The sequence below is a fragment of the Cucurbita pepo genome, chromosome 1 (genome assembly GCF_057944985.1).
Source record: "Cucurbita pepo subsp. pepo isolate OVF chromosome 1, ASM5794498v1, whole genome shotgun sequence".
NCBI classification, from domain to species: domain Eukaryota; kingdom Viridiplantae; phylum Streptophyta; class Magnoliopsida; order Cucurbitales; family Cucurbitaceae; genus Cucurbita; species Cucurbita pepo.
Window position 1 is genome coordinate 1,027,407 of NC_141798.1, and position 16,399 is coordinate 1,043,805.

Here is a 16,399-nt window from a genome sequence, read left to right on the forward strand (position 1 = left end):
GAGAGCCCACCACCATCAACACAGTAAACGTCAATGATTAAACAAAAACCACAAGTGTGTTGAAGGGCAGGGAGCCCCCCTCTCTTATTCTATCTTTGTTTGGTTGTGTGTCTCAAGACATCATTAAAAGTCACAAATTAATGGGTTTTCATAACATTGGAACACAACATTCTCTCAAATGTCAATCATTTGACGAACATATAATATTTCATATTTTTCATCAAAAACTTAGCAACATTGACATAATTATTATAAACTATAGTTTGAATTCGCATTATAATATTTTGGAAGCATAAGAGAAGAAGAAGTCTAGCTTAGCTAACCCTAAGAGAAAAAAGGGAAAGTCAGAAGCATGGGAAGCACGACGATGACTTGGGGCTTTGTGTATGAGAGGCAGTGGGCATTAAACTGAGTTTGTGGCCATTTCATGACGCCAAAGTGCACTCCGCCAGGCCATGGCGGGGCCGGCCGCCACTTAGGGTCAACTGCATACTTCCTTTCAACTCATCTAATCCAAATACAAAAACGTGACACCGATACAAACATTGACAATATTTTCATTACTTTTTTATTATTATTATTATTATTATTTTCTAATCTTTTTATATCCTTCCAAATGTATTCAATAGCCCAAGCTCACCGTCAATAGATATTGTTCGCTCTGGCTCGTTACGTATCATCGTTAGCTTCACGATTTTAAAACACATCTACTATAGAGAGAGTCTAGCTTAACATTGACCAGCGCATCTCACCGTTTGGTGATTGACTCTAATACTATTTGTAACCGCCAAAGTCCACTATCAGCAGATATTGTTTGTTTATGCCCGTTACGTAGCATCGTTAGCCTCATAATTTTAAAACACGTCTACTATGGAGAGGGTCTAGCCCTAATCTGACCCGTGCATCCAAATGATGGGCTTTGATACCATTTGTAACAGTCCAACCCCACGATCAACAAATATTGTTTGTTTTTGGCTCGTTATGTATCATCATCAGCCTCGCAATCTTAAAATGCATCTACTATGGATAGCGTTTAGCCCATGAAGAAGCATGCCATTAAACTAAGGCCCCCGCTCGGTAGTTTAATTAAGTTATCGTAATTAATGTCTAATCATTTAATTCCATTATTGGTCATAATTTTTGCTCATATTATCATTTTCATCACAATATAAAGTAAGGTTTAAGATAGATAGAATAGTTTATTAATAATATCAGTGGGTGCACATATCAACTAAGGACCCATGAACCCACCGACCTCTTACCACTTGAAGTCCATCCAAGACTTTATTTAATAAGCCCATCTATATTTAAACAGTGACATGTTTTATTTATTTATATTTTTTAATTCGAAGGGCCGAAGAAATTATTCTAGAAGGCGGTGAGTATAATATAGCCGATGGTTTTATACCATTAAATATAAAAACGAAAAACGAAACATTATAATTTGTCCCAACATCTAAGAATGAATTTAAAGAGATACTCGTGCATCTTAATAATTATATTCAGTATGGTCGATGGTTTTATACCATTAAATATATATAAAAAAAACGAAACATTATAATTTGATCAAACATTTAAGAATTTAGAGAGATACTCGTGCATTCTAATCGTCATATTCAATAATTCTTTGTAACATAAGAATTCGAACTTTTTATCTTTTAGTTGAGAATAAATGTTTTAAACTTAAAAAACGCTCCAATTTTAACCCTACAGTTAGTTTTTGTTTGAAAGATTGTTTTTAAAAAAATAGTATTTTCAAATGCAATTAATGAATTGAAAAACATACGTATGGTTCTAAACTTATATGATTTTAATTTTTTTTAAAAAAAAAAAACATTAGAAATAAGTTTTCTTTGAAATTTGTGATTTTTGACCAAAAATAATAATAATTTGATAATTAGTAAGGAGTGTTTGTGCGTTAGTGTGGGTTAGGTGACGTTGTTTAGACCTAACTCTATTGTTGAAGTTATAAAATTTTCGAACCCAAAAATTCTGATTAAACCATAAATTCTTGGGTCAAGATGATCTGATGTTCCAAATTATTTATTTAAAATTTTATTTTTAATAAAACTAAAATATTAAGTAAAATACATTTATTTATTTACAAATTAAAATTTGCGACTCAAAAAGTAAGTGAAGAATAAAAAATAATAAAATAATTAATAATAAATTTAGATTAATTTCTTATATTATACACTGAGTTAGGTTGAGTTAAGGTGTTTTTTTAAATACCCTTAAAAAATTATAATAATTATCTAAAAATAATAATAATAATAATAATAATAATAATAAATAAATGATTGGAGTAAAATTAAGTCGAGGAGCAAATCAAAATGTTGAAGGAGAATGAAAGTGTTAATATGAAGGATGACGTAATTGGCATGGACCAATGAGGAGATTTTATTAAGTGTAGGAGTGGGGCCACTCCGAATGTCGGCCACGCAAACATTAGGCTGTACCCCAATGACCGAAGCTGAATCGTCGGCTTCCTCTTTTATTTTCACAATCAAAAGAAAGGCTTTATGATGACCCCTTGACGTCTAGTCCTTATAATTTTATGGAGATATCTAGTCAGCTTTTTTCCCACGTCACCCCAAAATTCGAGTCGCTACTTCCCTGTCTCAAGTAGCTGCAGGGTGTCTTGAAAGGTTGCCTTTTCGTTTTCCATCGTTTATGAACTAATAAAAACTCCATTTTGGGAGCTTAAATAAGAGCCACCCACTTTGTGCGTTTCCCAATTTGAATGAGGGAGAGACAGCCATGGAGCTTAGGAGTGGAGCTTTGCTATGGGGAGTGGTTCCTTTTTTGGCGATGGTCAGCTTGGAAGGCTGCACCATTGGACTAACTATTTTGGCTAAGACCGCCATTACTTATGGAACCAACACCTTTGTTTTTGTTGTCTACACAAACGCTGTTGCTTCCTTCCTTCTTCTTCCTTATTCCTTCCTTTTTCACTTCAACGACAGGTTCTAACTCCACTCCGACCAATTCCTCTTCCATCTTCTTCTTCTAATTTTCTTCATTAACCCTTTTTTTTTTTTTTTTGTTAATATTATGCAGAACGGATTATCAACAATCTTTGTTTTCCTTTCCTCTTCTCCTCCGAATCTTCCTCCTCGGCTTCACTGGGTTTGTCTTCTCGCTCCCTCTAATACATGAATAAACTAAGAACACGTCTAGATGAGAACGATTCTCGATAGATTCCTTCAGAAGGGCTAAAAAGAATTAAAAGTTACTATGCATATAAGCAACAACGTGTACTTTTCGTTTCGGTGATTCAATTGTATCGTAAGAATTCTAAAGTTAAAAGCTTTTTTTTTTTTTTTTTTTTGAGTAATTCTACGTTGGGTGAAAAGTAACGTAAATTAACTGATCAAATCTAGATTTTGAATTTTGATCTGAATTCTAACGACGACCCATTTCAAGAAATCACTCGAGGTAGAATAATATAACTGATCAGGCCTTGTCATGTTACTGTGAGAATATAAAGTTTTGATTTTTATTTTTTATTATTATTGTGGTGTAGGATATGTGTCTCTCAGAACCTTGCGTTTTTGGGCCTAAGCTACAGCTCTCCAATTGTTGTATGCGTAATGGGTCTTATGCTTCCAGCCATTTCTTTCATTCTCTCAATCCTTCTCAGGTGCTCGTTTTATCTTTCTCGATCTCGATCTCGATTACGATCACGATCAGATAAACAAGAAGAAACATTTCCAGGAAAATGGGAGATTAGTAGTTCTTCTAACACTAGGTTTAAATTTCAGGAGAACAAAAATTAACTGGAAAAGTCCAAGTTTCATTACAAAAGTAGTTGGCACAGTTATATCAGTTATAGGAGCTACATCGGAGGAGCTTTACCTAGGCCCCGTTGTTCGTCAGCATCCATCTTCTTCTTTACATTTACAATTCAAACAAAAGCTCTTGGTCTTCACTTCAACCACAGATCGTTGGATCATGGGTGGCCTTTTATTAGCAGCTGCCACTCTATGTGTCTCAATATGGAACATCATTCAGGTTTATATCAATGTTTTATGACAAACCCATGATGTTTTTTTTGCATTTCTTGACACCCTTTTGTGTGTTTATGATTTTGGTCAGTTGGGTGTGGTGAAACAATACTCACAAGTCATGAAAGTTGCATCCTTTTATAGTTTGGTGGGCAGTTTAATGTCCGCAGCCATGGCTTTCTTTATTGTCGATGACTTGAATGCATGGATAATCAAATCAAAATTCGACATCTTTCTAATCATTGCAACGGTAAGAAAACGAATTTGAATCATCACCTCGTATTATACATTTGTTTCAAAGCGTTGAATACGATGAAATTTGCAGGGTGTTTTTAGCGGTTTGATTAGGAATCGAGTGCAAATATGGTGCATGCAAATGAAAGGGCCATATTACGTGCCCATGTTCAAGCCCTTTGGTATTCTTTTTGCTACTTTCTTTGGCTCCACCTTTTTTGGAGATACTTTCCACTACGGAAGGTAAAATTATTGTTTGTCTTTTGAATTAATCTCTTTTGGGTTTGTTGGATTGTGTTCAAGGAGTCGTTTTTTGTGGTAAAGTTTGAATTTTTTTGTGGTATGATGGCAGTGTGATGGCGGCGTTCATAGCTGGAATGGGATATTTGACTGTAATGTGGGGGCAAATGAATGAAGATCAAGGAAGAGATGATGAAAGCAACGATGATTTGTCTTCTTCTAGAGTTCCACTTCTGGATGAAGAATCAAAAGTGTAAAATACAATATCTAATATGATCAGAAGAAGTTATTTTGGAATGAATTCTGATCATATGAAGCTTTTTGTTTTCATGGAATCTCAATCTTTGGCGTTGAGAGGAATTGTATATATATTGTTCTAGTGTTGAGTGGGATCCTTTGTGTTTTTGTATAAATGAAATGATGATTGTTTTTTTTCTTATCTCGTCCTCTCCTTCTTTTCATTAGTTGCTTTTGATAGTGTTTTGATAAAGATTGAACGAACTTTGGTCCAAAAGTCGAGATGAATTTTAGGTTTCTAAGTCGTGATAGCTCTTATGGATTAATATTTGGATGAACCTTAAACTTAACATCGAGACAGTTTTGAGTTTGTAATTTTCTGTAGCTCCAAACATGATAGAGCTCTAATAAGTCAAAATTTCAAGATGAATTTAATTCACGATAGTTATCAACATAGATTATCGAATCAGTAGGGTCAAATAAAAATTAAAAATAAAGTTAGAATGATATGATGAGTGGGGTTTTCAATTCACCCACCAATCCCATTGTGACAGACTAGTGTAAAATAATAAGTATTATATTTGATTTAATAATCTCACAAACTTAGTATTATATTTTTGTGACAGAAAAATAGATCCAATTTGATTGATACAATTTTAGTAACAAATATCATACACTAAAAATATTTACAAGAAATTTATAGTAAGGATATTATATTGGTAACATTAATAAATGGGTTAGGTGAGAAATTTCATATTAATTTTATAATACCTAACTTCTTTCTTTCACTATTATAATTGTAGCATTCAAAACTTTATCATTTGTGATGAATGGGAGATGTTTGCATTAAGAAAAGGTTTAATGGAGGCAGAAAATCAGAGGGGATCGAGTAAGACGGGTTAGCACCCCTCGTCACCTTTGTACCCATCATCATGCAGCCTATCATAACTAGACAAGGAGGGTCGGTTGGTTGCCAACAAGTTTGTCCTTAGCCAAAGAATGTGCGGGCTCGAAAGCTCAAAATCTAGCATCGACTTGTCATAAGGGATAACGCATCAGGTAAAGGAGTTGTGCTCCCGAACCTACTCAAATCCCCGTCCTATCCCAACCTACTCACTTTAATATATATACTTAAATAGTCTTGCGTTAGAAAGAACAAGATAATTATTTAATCCATTCAGCCGACAAGGAGAAGAACAAGAGAACATGAAACACAACAAACGCATACATAGGAACCACATTATTCTCCATAGTGTTTATAGAGACAGCCTCCATAACAGAGGTGTCATTGGTGTATCTATGGCTGCTGCAGAACGTAGTCGTCCAGTTCCAGGAAATTCTTCACCACAAAGTCCTTAATGACATGAGGATCAGGAACCTCCTCACTCGCTTTCTCAAACTCACAACTCCATTTCACTTTACTTCCACTCCCATCTTCTTTAGGAATCACACCAATGTGCCCCTTGAAACTCTTGTAATACTTCAGAAGATCCCCTTCAATCACGCTGTAAGAAACCGTCATCGCTTCCTCGTCCACGGCCTCGATCCGCTCTTTCGAATCCTTCACGAGCGAAGAACCTGATCCATAAAATTCCACAACAAAATGAATGATCCCATGTATGACAAAGTAGCCAGAATCATGTCAAAGAGTTTACCCTCAGAGTATGTAATGAGGCGAACAGAACCGACCGCTTTCCCATCGCCTTCAAGAACTTCAATGCTTTTGTAGTCATGGGGGAAGGCCTTGGGGAAGATGATGGTTGAGTCCCTCATGGAATTCCAGAACTTGGGTGCAACCGACTTCACGTCGACCTCGACGTTAAGCGTTCCATCAGAAGCCATAGTGCAGTGCAGTGCAGATCAGTGAGTTGAAAGTAGAGATGAAGCCTGAATATGTAGTAGTGGTGCAGCTGAGAGCTTTAAATTGGTTAGGAGAAGTTCAACTGCCGCTTTAATGGCCGGTTCGGCGGGCAGCTACTTCCCACAAGCTTCCCCTCCACATTTTGCTGCACATTTAATTACTCATTGACCTACGAGACAGGAAAGAATGGAGGTGTTCATGATCTTATCTTTGTTAACTACAATCTCATGACGACCACCGACACCCATAATTCTCAAGATGCATTTAAGTTGTTGGCCTAAACGCTCACAAATGTAAGAAAATATGTGTGTAACAATATGGGTGATGTGAAACAGACACGACTAAAATGTAAATCATCGCTTGCTCGGTTATACTAATGATTTCAGAAATGTTTGACAGTGATCCATAATCAAAGTGTATGGAAGTCCATTAAACCTCCCATATGGACCTTCATGACAATGAACATGTCCCACTTGCAGTTTCAGTGGTCGTTGTCGTATTCTTCATCCTCAGCAAATCCTCACCCTTATGAATCGTGATATTGATTGAGCCAGCTGCTTCAACCTTATTTTAGCAGGGGCAGTTATAATGGTCCAAGCCCACCGCTACTAAATATTGTCCTCTTGTTCACACCGTTAAAGATGTTTCATTCTCCTCCCCAACAAATGTGGGACCCTTCAATCCACCCCCTTCAGAGTCCAGCGTCCTTGCTGGCACACCGCCTTGTGTCCACCCCTTTGGGGCTCAGCCTCCTCGCTAGCACTTCGCCTAGTGTCTGGCTCTAATACCATTTATAACGGTCCAAGCCCACCGCTAGCATATATTGTCCTCTTTGGGCTTTCTCTCTCGTGCTTCCCCTCAAGGTTTTTAAAACTCGTCTACTAGGGAAAGGTTCCACACCCTTATAAAGGGTGTTTTGTTCTTCTTCCCAACCAACGTGGGATCTCACAATTGAACCCTAGCAGATGTGTTAAAAAAATATTGAGAGAAAGCCCAAAGAGCATAATATCGGCTAGCGGTGGACTTGGGCCATTACAGAAGTTTTCAGCTCATCAACTCGTATACACACTCGATCTCGAAATGGTCCTGGAGATCAATACAGATTATAGAACAAACCTTCCCAATGTCATATGATTCCATCAGATTATCAGATACACATATTCTTCCAATGTATAAACCATAATGATTTGGTGAACTACGGACATATACTATCTCAGGCAACATAGATTTGCTGTTTGAAGCTGAATCCGTTAACAAATTCATTATGTGATGATGATGATATCTAGCTACCTCAGCAGAATGTGCAACAATTTGTCTATAGCATTCACAAGTTCATTCTTTAAGAGAAAATGGTATATCAGATTCAGAAGGGCTGTGGTGACGGTGATGGCAGGAAGCTTCTTACACATCAAGTGCTTGCGCCTCTGCAGCATCAACAAGATTAATATTGTATACATGTTGAAAGGAGGTGTGTGAATCATTCTACAATGAAGGTAATCTTATATAGTGTCTTAACCATGCTATGTTGGCAGAAATTTGAATCAAGTTTTGAAATCCTAGTTATAAAACTTGGTTATACCCTTAATGCAATCCAGGGGACAAGTCCAGAATCCAGAACGGTAAGGATCAAAGCAAATTAAACATTAACAATTATGGGTGCAGAAACATACCTCCGAAGCTGAACCTCCTTTTTAACTGTCATGTAGCATAGCTTCAGAAGATGGAGTGTGCAAATGAGTGAGCGAGCAGCCCAACAATGGGGTCGAGTTCATCGTCCCTCATAACCCGAACCCAGATGGACCCAGATTCCAATTCCTGAAAATAGCTGAAATCCCCGATGAGGTTTTGAAGGTGTGATTGTTCAGAGGTTTTGAAGAGGAAAAGGGGAAATGGGTATGAAGAAATGGGTCTGAAATGGCGGGGAAGGAGGCGATGGCGGCGTAGATCCAAAGGGAACCCAGAAGGCGATGGGCATAGAATGCATACCTCGCTAATTGTGTCGTCATCACTCATAGTTACACTTGGACTTCCATTATTTCAATCAACTCCAAATAATCAACCAATTCTCATCTCTATAAATATGATAATCTTAGCTACTCATTATTAAAATTATGACTCAAATTATCAACTTATTATTATTATTATCATTATTTTTGTAATATTTACACTCAACGTACAATATTGTTAAATCAATATTAAAGAACAGAAAAAAAAAAAATATAGAAACATTTTTTCTTCTTTTATATTAAGGGTATAAATGTAATTATTGAAAACTTATAATTATTTTATCATATAGTTTTTTTTTTTATATATAAGGTTATTATTAAAATTTTAAAATAAAATATCCATAATTTCCATAAAAAATTATACATGATTGGCTTCGTTACATAATTTTACATTAATACCCTTTCATCTATGGTCGGATTTTACAGTTTCTTCCATATAATTACCATTCTAATTTTACATTAGAAAAAATTTGAATTTTTTTATAAAGATTAAAGTGGTTAATTTTGATTGTATTTATATATATATATATATATATTAAGAAAAAAAAGGTAAAAAGTAAATTTGATTTTGGAAATAATTCAGTTAAATGTATCAATTTCCATTTCAGATAATCCCAAGAACAATAGAAATAAATTCCCAAAAAATTGCAAAACCATCGATACTTTCCTAATCAATTCACAACGAAAAAAAAAAAAAAACACTTCAAAATCCAAACATTTTGGAAGGAGTTTAAGATGAACATGATGAATGCGTACCCTCTCACAATCCAGATTGCTGCTCCCAGGTGTTCATGATCTGCAGGAGTATCTCATTCCAAGTGTCCACAGGCCCAGGCAGGCACCAATGAACGCAATCATTCTGAACCCGCTCCCCAACGCCGCCATTGCCGTATGGAAACGGATGCATGTAAGGCCCAGGGTGCCCATCAGGCCTCAGCAATGAAAGTTTCGTCACATCCAACGCTGCAATTCTCAGCCCCCCACTCTGCTTCGCTCTCCCCTTCGCTTCTTCCACCTCCTCCACTTCAATCGCCCTTATTTCCGCATCCATTCCCTCCAATTTCTTCTCGCTTTCCTTATACGGCTTCGTTTTAGGACACGCCCCTGCCTTGTCCCACTCTCCTTCAAAATGCGACGGCGAAAATGTCGCTAAAAAGATACCCAATTCATTGCTGCTTGACGAACCCCTTCTGTCGATTACAGCCTCAAATGTCGTCCTCAATCCCTTTCTCAACGCGTCGTAGAATCCGATCTCGGTGTGGTTCAAACCAGGGCAGTAATGGCAACCCATTATAGAATCATCCCCTTCGTAATACACTGCGGGATGTAAATACCAATGCCCGATTGAGAACACTACTAAGTTAAAATCATCCAAATCCACAGCCCATTTCTCGTTTACGCGATGTAAGAACAGTTCATTGTGGTTAGGGCCGGCGTTTGATTTTTCAATTCCGTCGACGAGAAACGGCGACCAGTAGACCGAAACGGTGAGATTATGAGATGGGAAATTCCATCGCCGGAATTTGTTGTCCTCGCCGGAAGTGTAAACGAGTTCCGGAGTGGAAACAGAGGCTAAAATACAGAGGAGGGACTCTAATTGGTTCCTCGCCATTGAATCGCCGATGAAGGCGATGTGTTTGTTAGTCATGAAGTGAAAAAATTTACTGGGATCGAACCTTGGGAGAGAGCATTTGTGGGGCTTCCATCGCCAATAGAGATAGCCCAAATCAGAGCGGCCATGAACGATGCAATTTTGGGCGTCTTTAATTGTGCCGCAGGTTGAGCCATTGTATAAAGGTCCCAGCTTGTCGGGGACCCATTGGCCGTCGGTGTAGTCACAGGGAGTTTCATTAATCGCATTAACTTCTTCTTCTTCTGTGGAAACGAAAGAAATAAATGAAGAACACAATGAAAGAAACCCATTTCACCAAACAAAAAACCTGAAATAAAAGACCATTAAAGAAGCAATCTTGAGCTGTTGCTGTTGCTTTACCTTCATGAACAGAGGAAGGTGAGAAATGAGGAGGCGACAAAGAAGAAGAAGAAGAAGAAGCTATGATTTGGGGGGTTCGATGAATGGGAGAATCTGGGAGATGGATTGGATGACAATACAAGCGGAAGAGGGCGATGGGGAGAAGGGCATAAATGGTCCAAGGAACGAGCTTTTTGATGAACTGTGAATGCCTCGGCTCCTTCAAGAGATTGGTAATGGACACCATTGCTGATGACCTTAACTTCTTTTGATCTCTGCAACTTCAACGCAGAGACAGAGACCAAAAGCTCCGTCTTTTTCCTTTTTCTTTTTTGTTTCCTTCTACGCTTTTTTTATTCAGCCGGCGAGTTGAGGTAGTGGGAGCTCTGTAACCCGTGGGTTTTGGTTTCGGCCCAAAACCCACGTATACGTGTCTTCTTATCATTGGTGGAAGGTGCTTTTCTTTTATTTTTTAATTATATTTTTTTAAATATTTTAAGATTTATTAAAGCTAGAAACAAAATTAGAAAAATATTTATTTATTATATATTCTAATAATTTCCTTTTTTTGAGCTTGGGTTTGTACTAGCAAAATGATGGACCTTTTTTGAGTTAATCATATTCTCCTCCACGTTTTAAGTGGACAACGAAAACCCGAAACAGCCCTCCATTAGTTGATGACAGCACATTTTATGAGGGACTGGATAGGAATTATGCATTGTGACCCAATAGAAAGCTAAGCCAACTTTTCTTGTTTTCCAACTCATTTTTAATTCGTACATCTAATTTGTTTGAGAAAAATGTAAATATAATAATAAGTCAAACTGAGAAATATTGAAAGGTTGTTTTTAAAATGGTTAAAATTGAGAAAATTATTAAAATATTCGAGTCCCACGCCTGTCTCACCTAACTAATGACTTTTTATTACCAGACGTCTTTTCTTTTCAGAGGATTAAAATAATAATAATAATAATAATCAAATAATACTTTATCTATAAGTGTGAGGCCTTTTGAGAAGTCCAAAGCAAAACAATGAGAGCTTATGCTTAGAGTGGACAATATCATACTATTGTGGAGAGTCGTGTTCGTCTAACATGGTATCAGAGTCATGCCTTAAACTTAGTTATGTCAATAGATTGGTAAACCCTCAAATGTCGAACAATGATTTGATAGTTAAATATAATGCATTAAAGTTCAATTATATTTAGGATTTCTATCTTAAATTTTTTTTTAAATGTAAAAAAAAAAAAAAAAAAACATTACCATTAGTTTATGGATAATATTGCTATTACTCTATTAGAAATAAAGTAAAAAATAAAATTACAATTATACCCTTAAAATTGAATAAGAAAATGATCTATAAAGCATACAAAAATATTTATTTATTTTTACGAAGGTTAAAGATATTAATATTACTCTCCAAAGCTGGTATATATATATATTTTAAGAGGAAGATATTAATAAATTTTTTGAAATATTTAAATAAATTAGGTATTTATTGTCAACCAATGATAAAACATTGGGACAAATTAAGAAATTTAATGTTTTATTATTAATTTAACCTTATTGTTATTTGTAGGATCCATTAATAACCAATGAGAAACCATAACGTTGTAAACAGGGATTTAATGATTTAAGATATGGGTGACGTGGATGGGATGTGTAATTATAATGTTTGTGTACTTTATTATTGGAAAATGTTGGTGTAACAGTCACATGATTTTGGGTTGGTTTTTGTATTTATTAAAATGACAATGTCAGAATTCACATGTGTCTAACAAATGCCTTTTTCTTTAATCAAATTTTATATGGTTACATAAATAGAATGCGAGGGACGACCATATAATATACATTCATTTTATTTATAATTAATTTATATTATATAGTGTTTTAACTCATTTAATTAACAATTTAGATTTATTTTCATTATTATTAAATAAAAATGATGAAATAATAATTTTTTTTCTTGCATTCTATTTATACCTCTCTTTTTTTTTTAATGAAAAAAAATTTAAAAATTGGTTTAATAGTTAAAAATGTTAATAAAATGTAAATAACAAAATTAGTACAAGCTTTAACGGGTCTGTTATGTATAACCGTCAGACTCACAATTATTTATTTTATTGAGTTAAAGGGAGCCGAGAAAATAAAAAAGAAATTTTAGGTATTAATGAAAAAAATTGCATTTTTAAAAATGAAAAATGTGGTGAATTTAAAAAATAGTTTATTATTTGTTTATGAAATTAGAAATAGTAATTGGGGCTATTTAGGTCAAAAGATTAAAATTATGTGACATTGTTGAAGAAGAAAAGCCCTAATTTATATAGGGATTAGAAAATTATTACAGTCGTTACCAACTCCTTCAATAGGAGGAAGGGCGGTTGCAAGCGAGGAAGAAGGCGAGAATGGCACTGGATGGTTGCTGCAATGGAGATGACTTCACTGCTGGGTCCTTCTTCTCCATCAAGACAACCTTGGGCGATGAATTCCAAGGACAAGTCATTACTTTTGATGCCAATTCCAACATCCTCATCCTTCATATCCTTTCTGTGTTTCTACAATTTGTGTAATAGTTGTTATCAGTTGCTTCTTGAATTCCTTAGTTCTTTTCTGTTATCCTTAATTTTGTGGTTTCCACAAGAGGGTTCAAAGTCAGGACCTCGTAGAAACATAAGGCTGCTTAAGGCTAATTATATTAAGGAGTTTTCATTTTTGGGACATGGTGAAGATCCTATTGACCTCAAGAAGTGTTACTTGGATATCAATACTCTCCGGGCTCGAGAGGAACTGGCCATTAGGTTAGTCAATAGCCTATTGTGATTTTAGTTGTTTCTGATTCAATTATGTGTTCTCATTCTCTTTTGCTTCTCGGATTGTATTGAATTTCGCAGGCAAGCTGAGACAGACGCGGAGAGGATAGGAGTGGGTGTGACCAGCGAGGCCCAGAGTATTTTTGACGCCTTATCTAAAACGTAAGCTTAGTTTTATTTCATTCCTTGGAATATTTGGAAAGTCTGTTTCGATTGTACTTAAAAATTTAAGGAGATTTCTTTTATACTGTTTTTAGTTCATGTCCACGCATTTTTGGTAATTAGTGACAATTTGATCAGTTTTCTTTGCTCATATAATTTTTCCATTAATTTTGATCATTTCTATGTATTGATTCCATATTAAGAGAAGCCAAGAATGCTTTTGTGTTCTTATCATCTTAGATGCCTTTCTTGAGTGTTGGGTTGGTGACCTTGTTTTCAGATCATTACAGTGAATTCTCCCTCTTCTTACTCGCAGTTATTCTCTAGAAATTCGTTTAAAAGCTTAGTTACATTGAAAATGATTTAATTGATGAAATCTGTGACTTTTTCGGAAATTGATGAATTCTTTATGATAATAGGAAGTCTGTATAATGGTCTACCTGGTTTTCAACCTTCACTAGTGATAACAGCTTTGATTAGAACCATGATGCTTTGTTGTGCCACATATTTCCTATCGTGTTGACAATGGATAAGATGCAATTGATTCATCCCTTCAGATTCAATTGGATATGAATATTATTTTCCAGCTTGGGCAGCATGATTACTCTGAAACTTGATGATTCGGGCCTTGCTATGATTAAGACCTTGAACTCCTATGTCATAGCACTAATTCTTGTGCTATCAACCATGATTTGTTGGAAATTTTAGAAGAAATCATTTTATAAGTTTTAACATGTCTCTGGATGATATAACATTAAGATTGATTTTACTTTGTTCCCTTAAACTAATGATGGTAATTCTTACATCTTTTGTTTTTTATGATTTTGATCTTTGTACGACCTTTTGAAATCCATGGCAGTTGTTTAGAAGCACTACTCGAGTAGTTTTATGTATAATTGTGTACCAACTTCTATGGAACTTATTTATTTTTGCTGTTCCCAATGCAGAAGTCATAGTTGTTATTGCTTGGTGCTAGTTCCTCGATTTGAAGTTGGAACTTATATCAGCTTCATTCTTTATTTGGTTTTTTGTACAACCAAAAATGGCCATGTTTGTTCAAGTTTAATTAATAATTTTAGAACTTAATTTTTCTGTACTGCCAGGTTTCTCTAACGTATATGCTTTCATACTTTTGAGCCTGAGAAGGATCAAGAACTTTTTCTTCAAGAGAGTATTATGCAGTCTTATGGTAGAATTATTTTATTTACCCCCATATGATATGTAAATGATATCAATGGCTTGGTTCTATTAGGAACCATGGACCTCTACATTGGTATGACATTGTCTACTTTGAGCATAACCTCTCATGGCTTTGCTTTTGGTTTTTCCAAAAGACCTCATACCAATGGAGATGTATTCCTTACTTATAAGCCCACAATCGCCCCCTTAATTAGCCAATGTGGGACTCCTCCCAACAATCCTCCCCTTGAACAAAGTACACCCTAGAGTCTCCCTTGAGGCATATGGAGTCCTCAAACAGCCTCCCCTTAATTGAGTCTTGACTTCTTCTCTGGAGCCTTCGAACAAAATACACTTTTTGTTCAACATTTAGTCACTTTTTTGTTTGACACTTGAGGATTCTATTGACATGGCTAAGTTAAGGGCATGACTTTGATACCGTGTTAGGAACCATGGACCTCCACAATAGTACGATATTGTCTACTTTGAGCATAAGCTCTTGTAACTATGCTTTTGGGTTTCCCAAAAGATCTCATACCAATGGAGGTGTATTCCTTACTTCTAAACCCATGATCATCCCCTTAATTAGTCAATGTGGGACTCCTCCAACAATCCTCAACAGGTTCGAACGATCAATTTTACTGTTTGTTGCTAAATGCATCCATTCTTTTGTCTTCTGTTATGGAATCTGAAAATTAGAGAACAGTATGGGCACCTGTTGGGATTATAAACCCAAGTATGCTCATCTGATGATCTGATTTCATGAGGCATGCACATACAGAATTAAAAATGCAACAGAAATTAGGTACAAAAGCATCATGATAAGCTTTATTCTTTTCGAACTTTTTATTGCATGGATCATTTTCTCTTGCTGTTTCAGCTGTATAATTTTTCTAGTTCGTAGACTCTGCTTTATTATTTTGATATTCTGGCTGAGGCAATTAGTGCAATCCCAGGCTTCCTGTGCGTTGGGACAAGTCTGTCATTGTTGTAATGAATGAAGTACGTGTTAGCAATCCCTATCTACCAGAATCTGTTACTGGAGGCACTCCTGCTGCCAATGACCGGGTGAAGAAAGTGGTACGAATCTTTGATAGCACTAGCTTTTCACTTCTTTCTTTGCAATGCCTTGTGCAAACCTCTTTACGTATGGATTTTTCTCTTAAAGCTTGAACTGGAGAGGAAGCGGTTGGAAGTTCGTGGCGGTGGTCAGTGATGGTTATTCATCCCTCTTCTTCTTGGTGACAGGCAATTGCCTTAACTTAGTCTTTTTCTAATGGGGGAACGTAAAATCTCTAAAGGCATCTCAGTGTCAGCAATCATGAAGGGATTTCGTGTTCAGGTGGTACCCAATCTGTTGCCGAAGTTGTATGGTTACTGGACTCCTAGTTGTTGATTTTCTCCTGTTTATGAACTGCACTGGACGCGCCCTGGCAAAGTTTTTTGTGGGTCCATATTTTTATGTTTTCCAAGATTTGCTCTGTTGCAACGTATTCAATTTGCAATGAGCAAACTAGATGTTATGACTATCCACCTCTTATTGAATCATAATGTGGAAAAACTAACCCTGATGTATTTGGAAAATTGAAGGAATAGGTTTCTCATGCTTCACCTCTCGACCTTTTCTCTTTTAAGTATCAAGCATCATAACAGGGACAGCTTTGATGCTCCAGGCGTCTAATGGCCGAACA

General features: G+C 36.0%; 4 protein-coding genes across 6 annotated transcripts; 2 read left to right on the forward strand and 2 right to left on the reverse strand.

The window, feature by feature from the left end:
- The first annotated feature begins 2,706 nt into the window (after nucleotides 1-2,706).
- Nucleotides 2,707-4,920, forward strand: LOC111791900 (WAT1-related protein At1g70260). Its single transcript, XM_023673416.2, has 7 exons — nucleotides 2,707-2,966; nucleotides 3,061-3,129; nucleotides 3,527-3,643; nucleotides 3,765-4,014; nucleotides 4,099-4,257; nucleotides 4,333-4,484; nucleotides 4,594-4,920. The coding sequence occupies exons 1-7, from the start codon at nucleotides 2,761-2,763 to the stop codon at nucleotides 4,736-4,738; spliced, it is 1,098 nt and encodes a 365-aa protein (XP_023529184.2). The 5' UTR covers nucleotides 2,707-2,760; the 3' UTR covers nucleotides 4,739-4,920.
- A 944-nt stretch (nucleotides 4,921-5,864) lies between these two features.
- Nucleotides 5,865-6,560, reverse strand: LOC111810655 (MLP-like protein 423). The gene is made up of 2 exons (XM_023697400.2): nucleotides 6,374-6,560; nucleotides 5,865-6,296 (listed from the first exon to the last, which is right to left on the reverse strand). Exons 1-2 carry the CDS (start codon nucleotides 6,558-6,560, stop codon nucleotides 6,016-6,018), a joined length of 468 nt encoding a protein of 155 aa, XP_023553168.1. The 3' UTR covers nucleotides 5,865-6,015.
- A 48-nt stretch (nucleotides 6,561-6,608) lies between these two features.
- TBL27 (TRICHOME BIREFRINGENCE-LIKE 27) lies at nucleotides 6,609-10,838 on the reverse strand. 3 transcript variants are annotated; one of them, XR_015422351.1, is made up of 4 exons: nucleotides 10,579-10,838; nucleotides 9,342-10,460; nucleotides 8,250-8,394; nucleotides 6,820-7,665 (listed from the first exon to the last, which is right to left on the reverse strand). XR_015422351.1 is itself a non-coding variant. In XM_023697389.2 (3 exons), the coding sequence occupies exons 1-2, from the start codon at nucleotides 10,802-10,804 to the stop codon at nucleotides 9,346-9,348; spliced, it is 1,341 nt and encodes a 446-aa protein (XP_023553157.2). In that variant the 5' UTR covers nucleotides 10,805-10,838; the 3' UTR covers nucleotides 6,609-6,748; nucleotides 9,342-9,345. The 3 variants fall into 3 exon arrangements, 2 of the variants coding, with proteins under 2 accessions (XP_023553157.2, XP_023553150.2); XM_023697389.2 differs by lacking the exons at nucleotides 6,820-7,665; nucleotides 8,250-8,394 and adding an exon at nucleotides 6,609-6,748; XM_023697382.2 differs by lacking the exons at nucleotides 6,820-7,665; nucleotides 8,250-8,394 and having other exon boundaries at nucleotides 9,164-10,460.
- A 2,040-nt stretch (nucleotides 10,839-12,878) lies between these two features.
- On the forward strand, nucleotides 12,879-16,319 carry LOC111810664 (RNA-processing, Lsm domain-containing protein). The gene is made up of 5 exons (XM_087121610.1): nucleotides 12,879-13,094; nucleotides 13,195-13,355; nucleotides 13,449-13,529; nucleotides 15,665-15,788; nucleotides 15,877-16,319. Exons 1-5 carry the CDS (start codon nucleotides 12,963-12,965, stop codon nucleotides 15,922-15,924), a joined length of 546 nt encoding a protein of 181 aa, XP_086977736.1. The 5' UTR covers nucleotides 12,879-12,962; the 3' UTR covers nucleotides 15,925-16,319.
- Nucleotides 16,320-16,399: the final 80 nt, after the last annotated feature.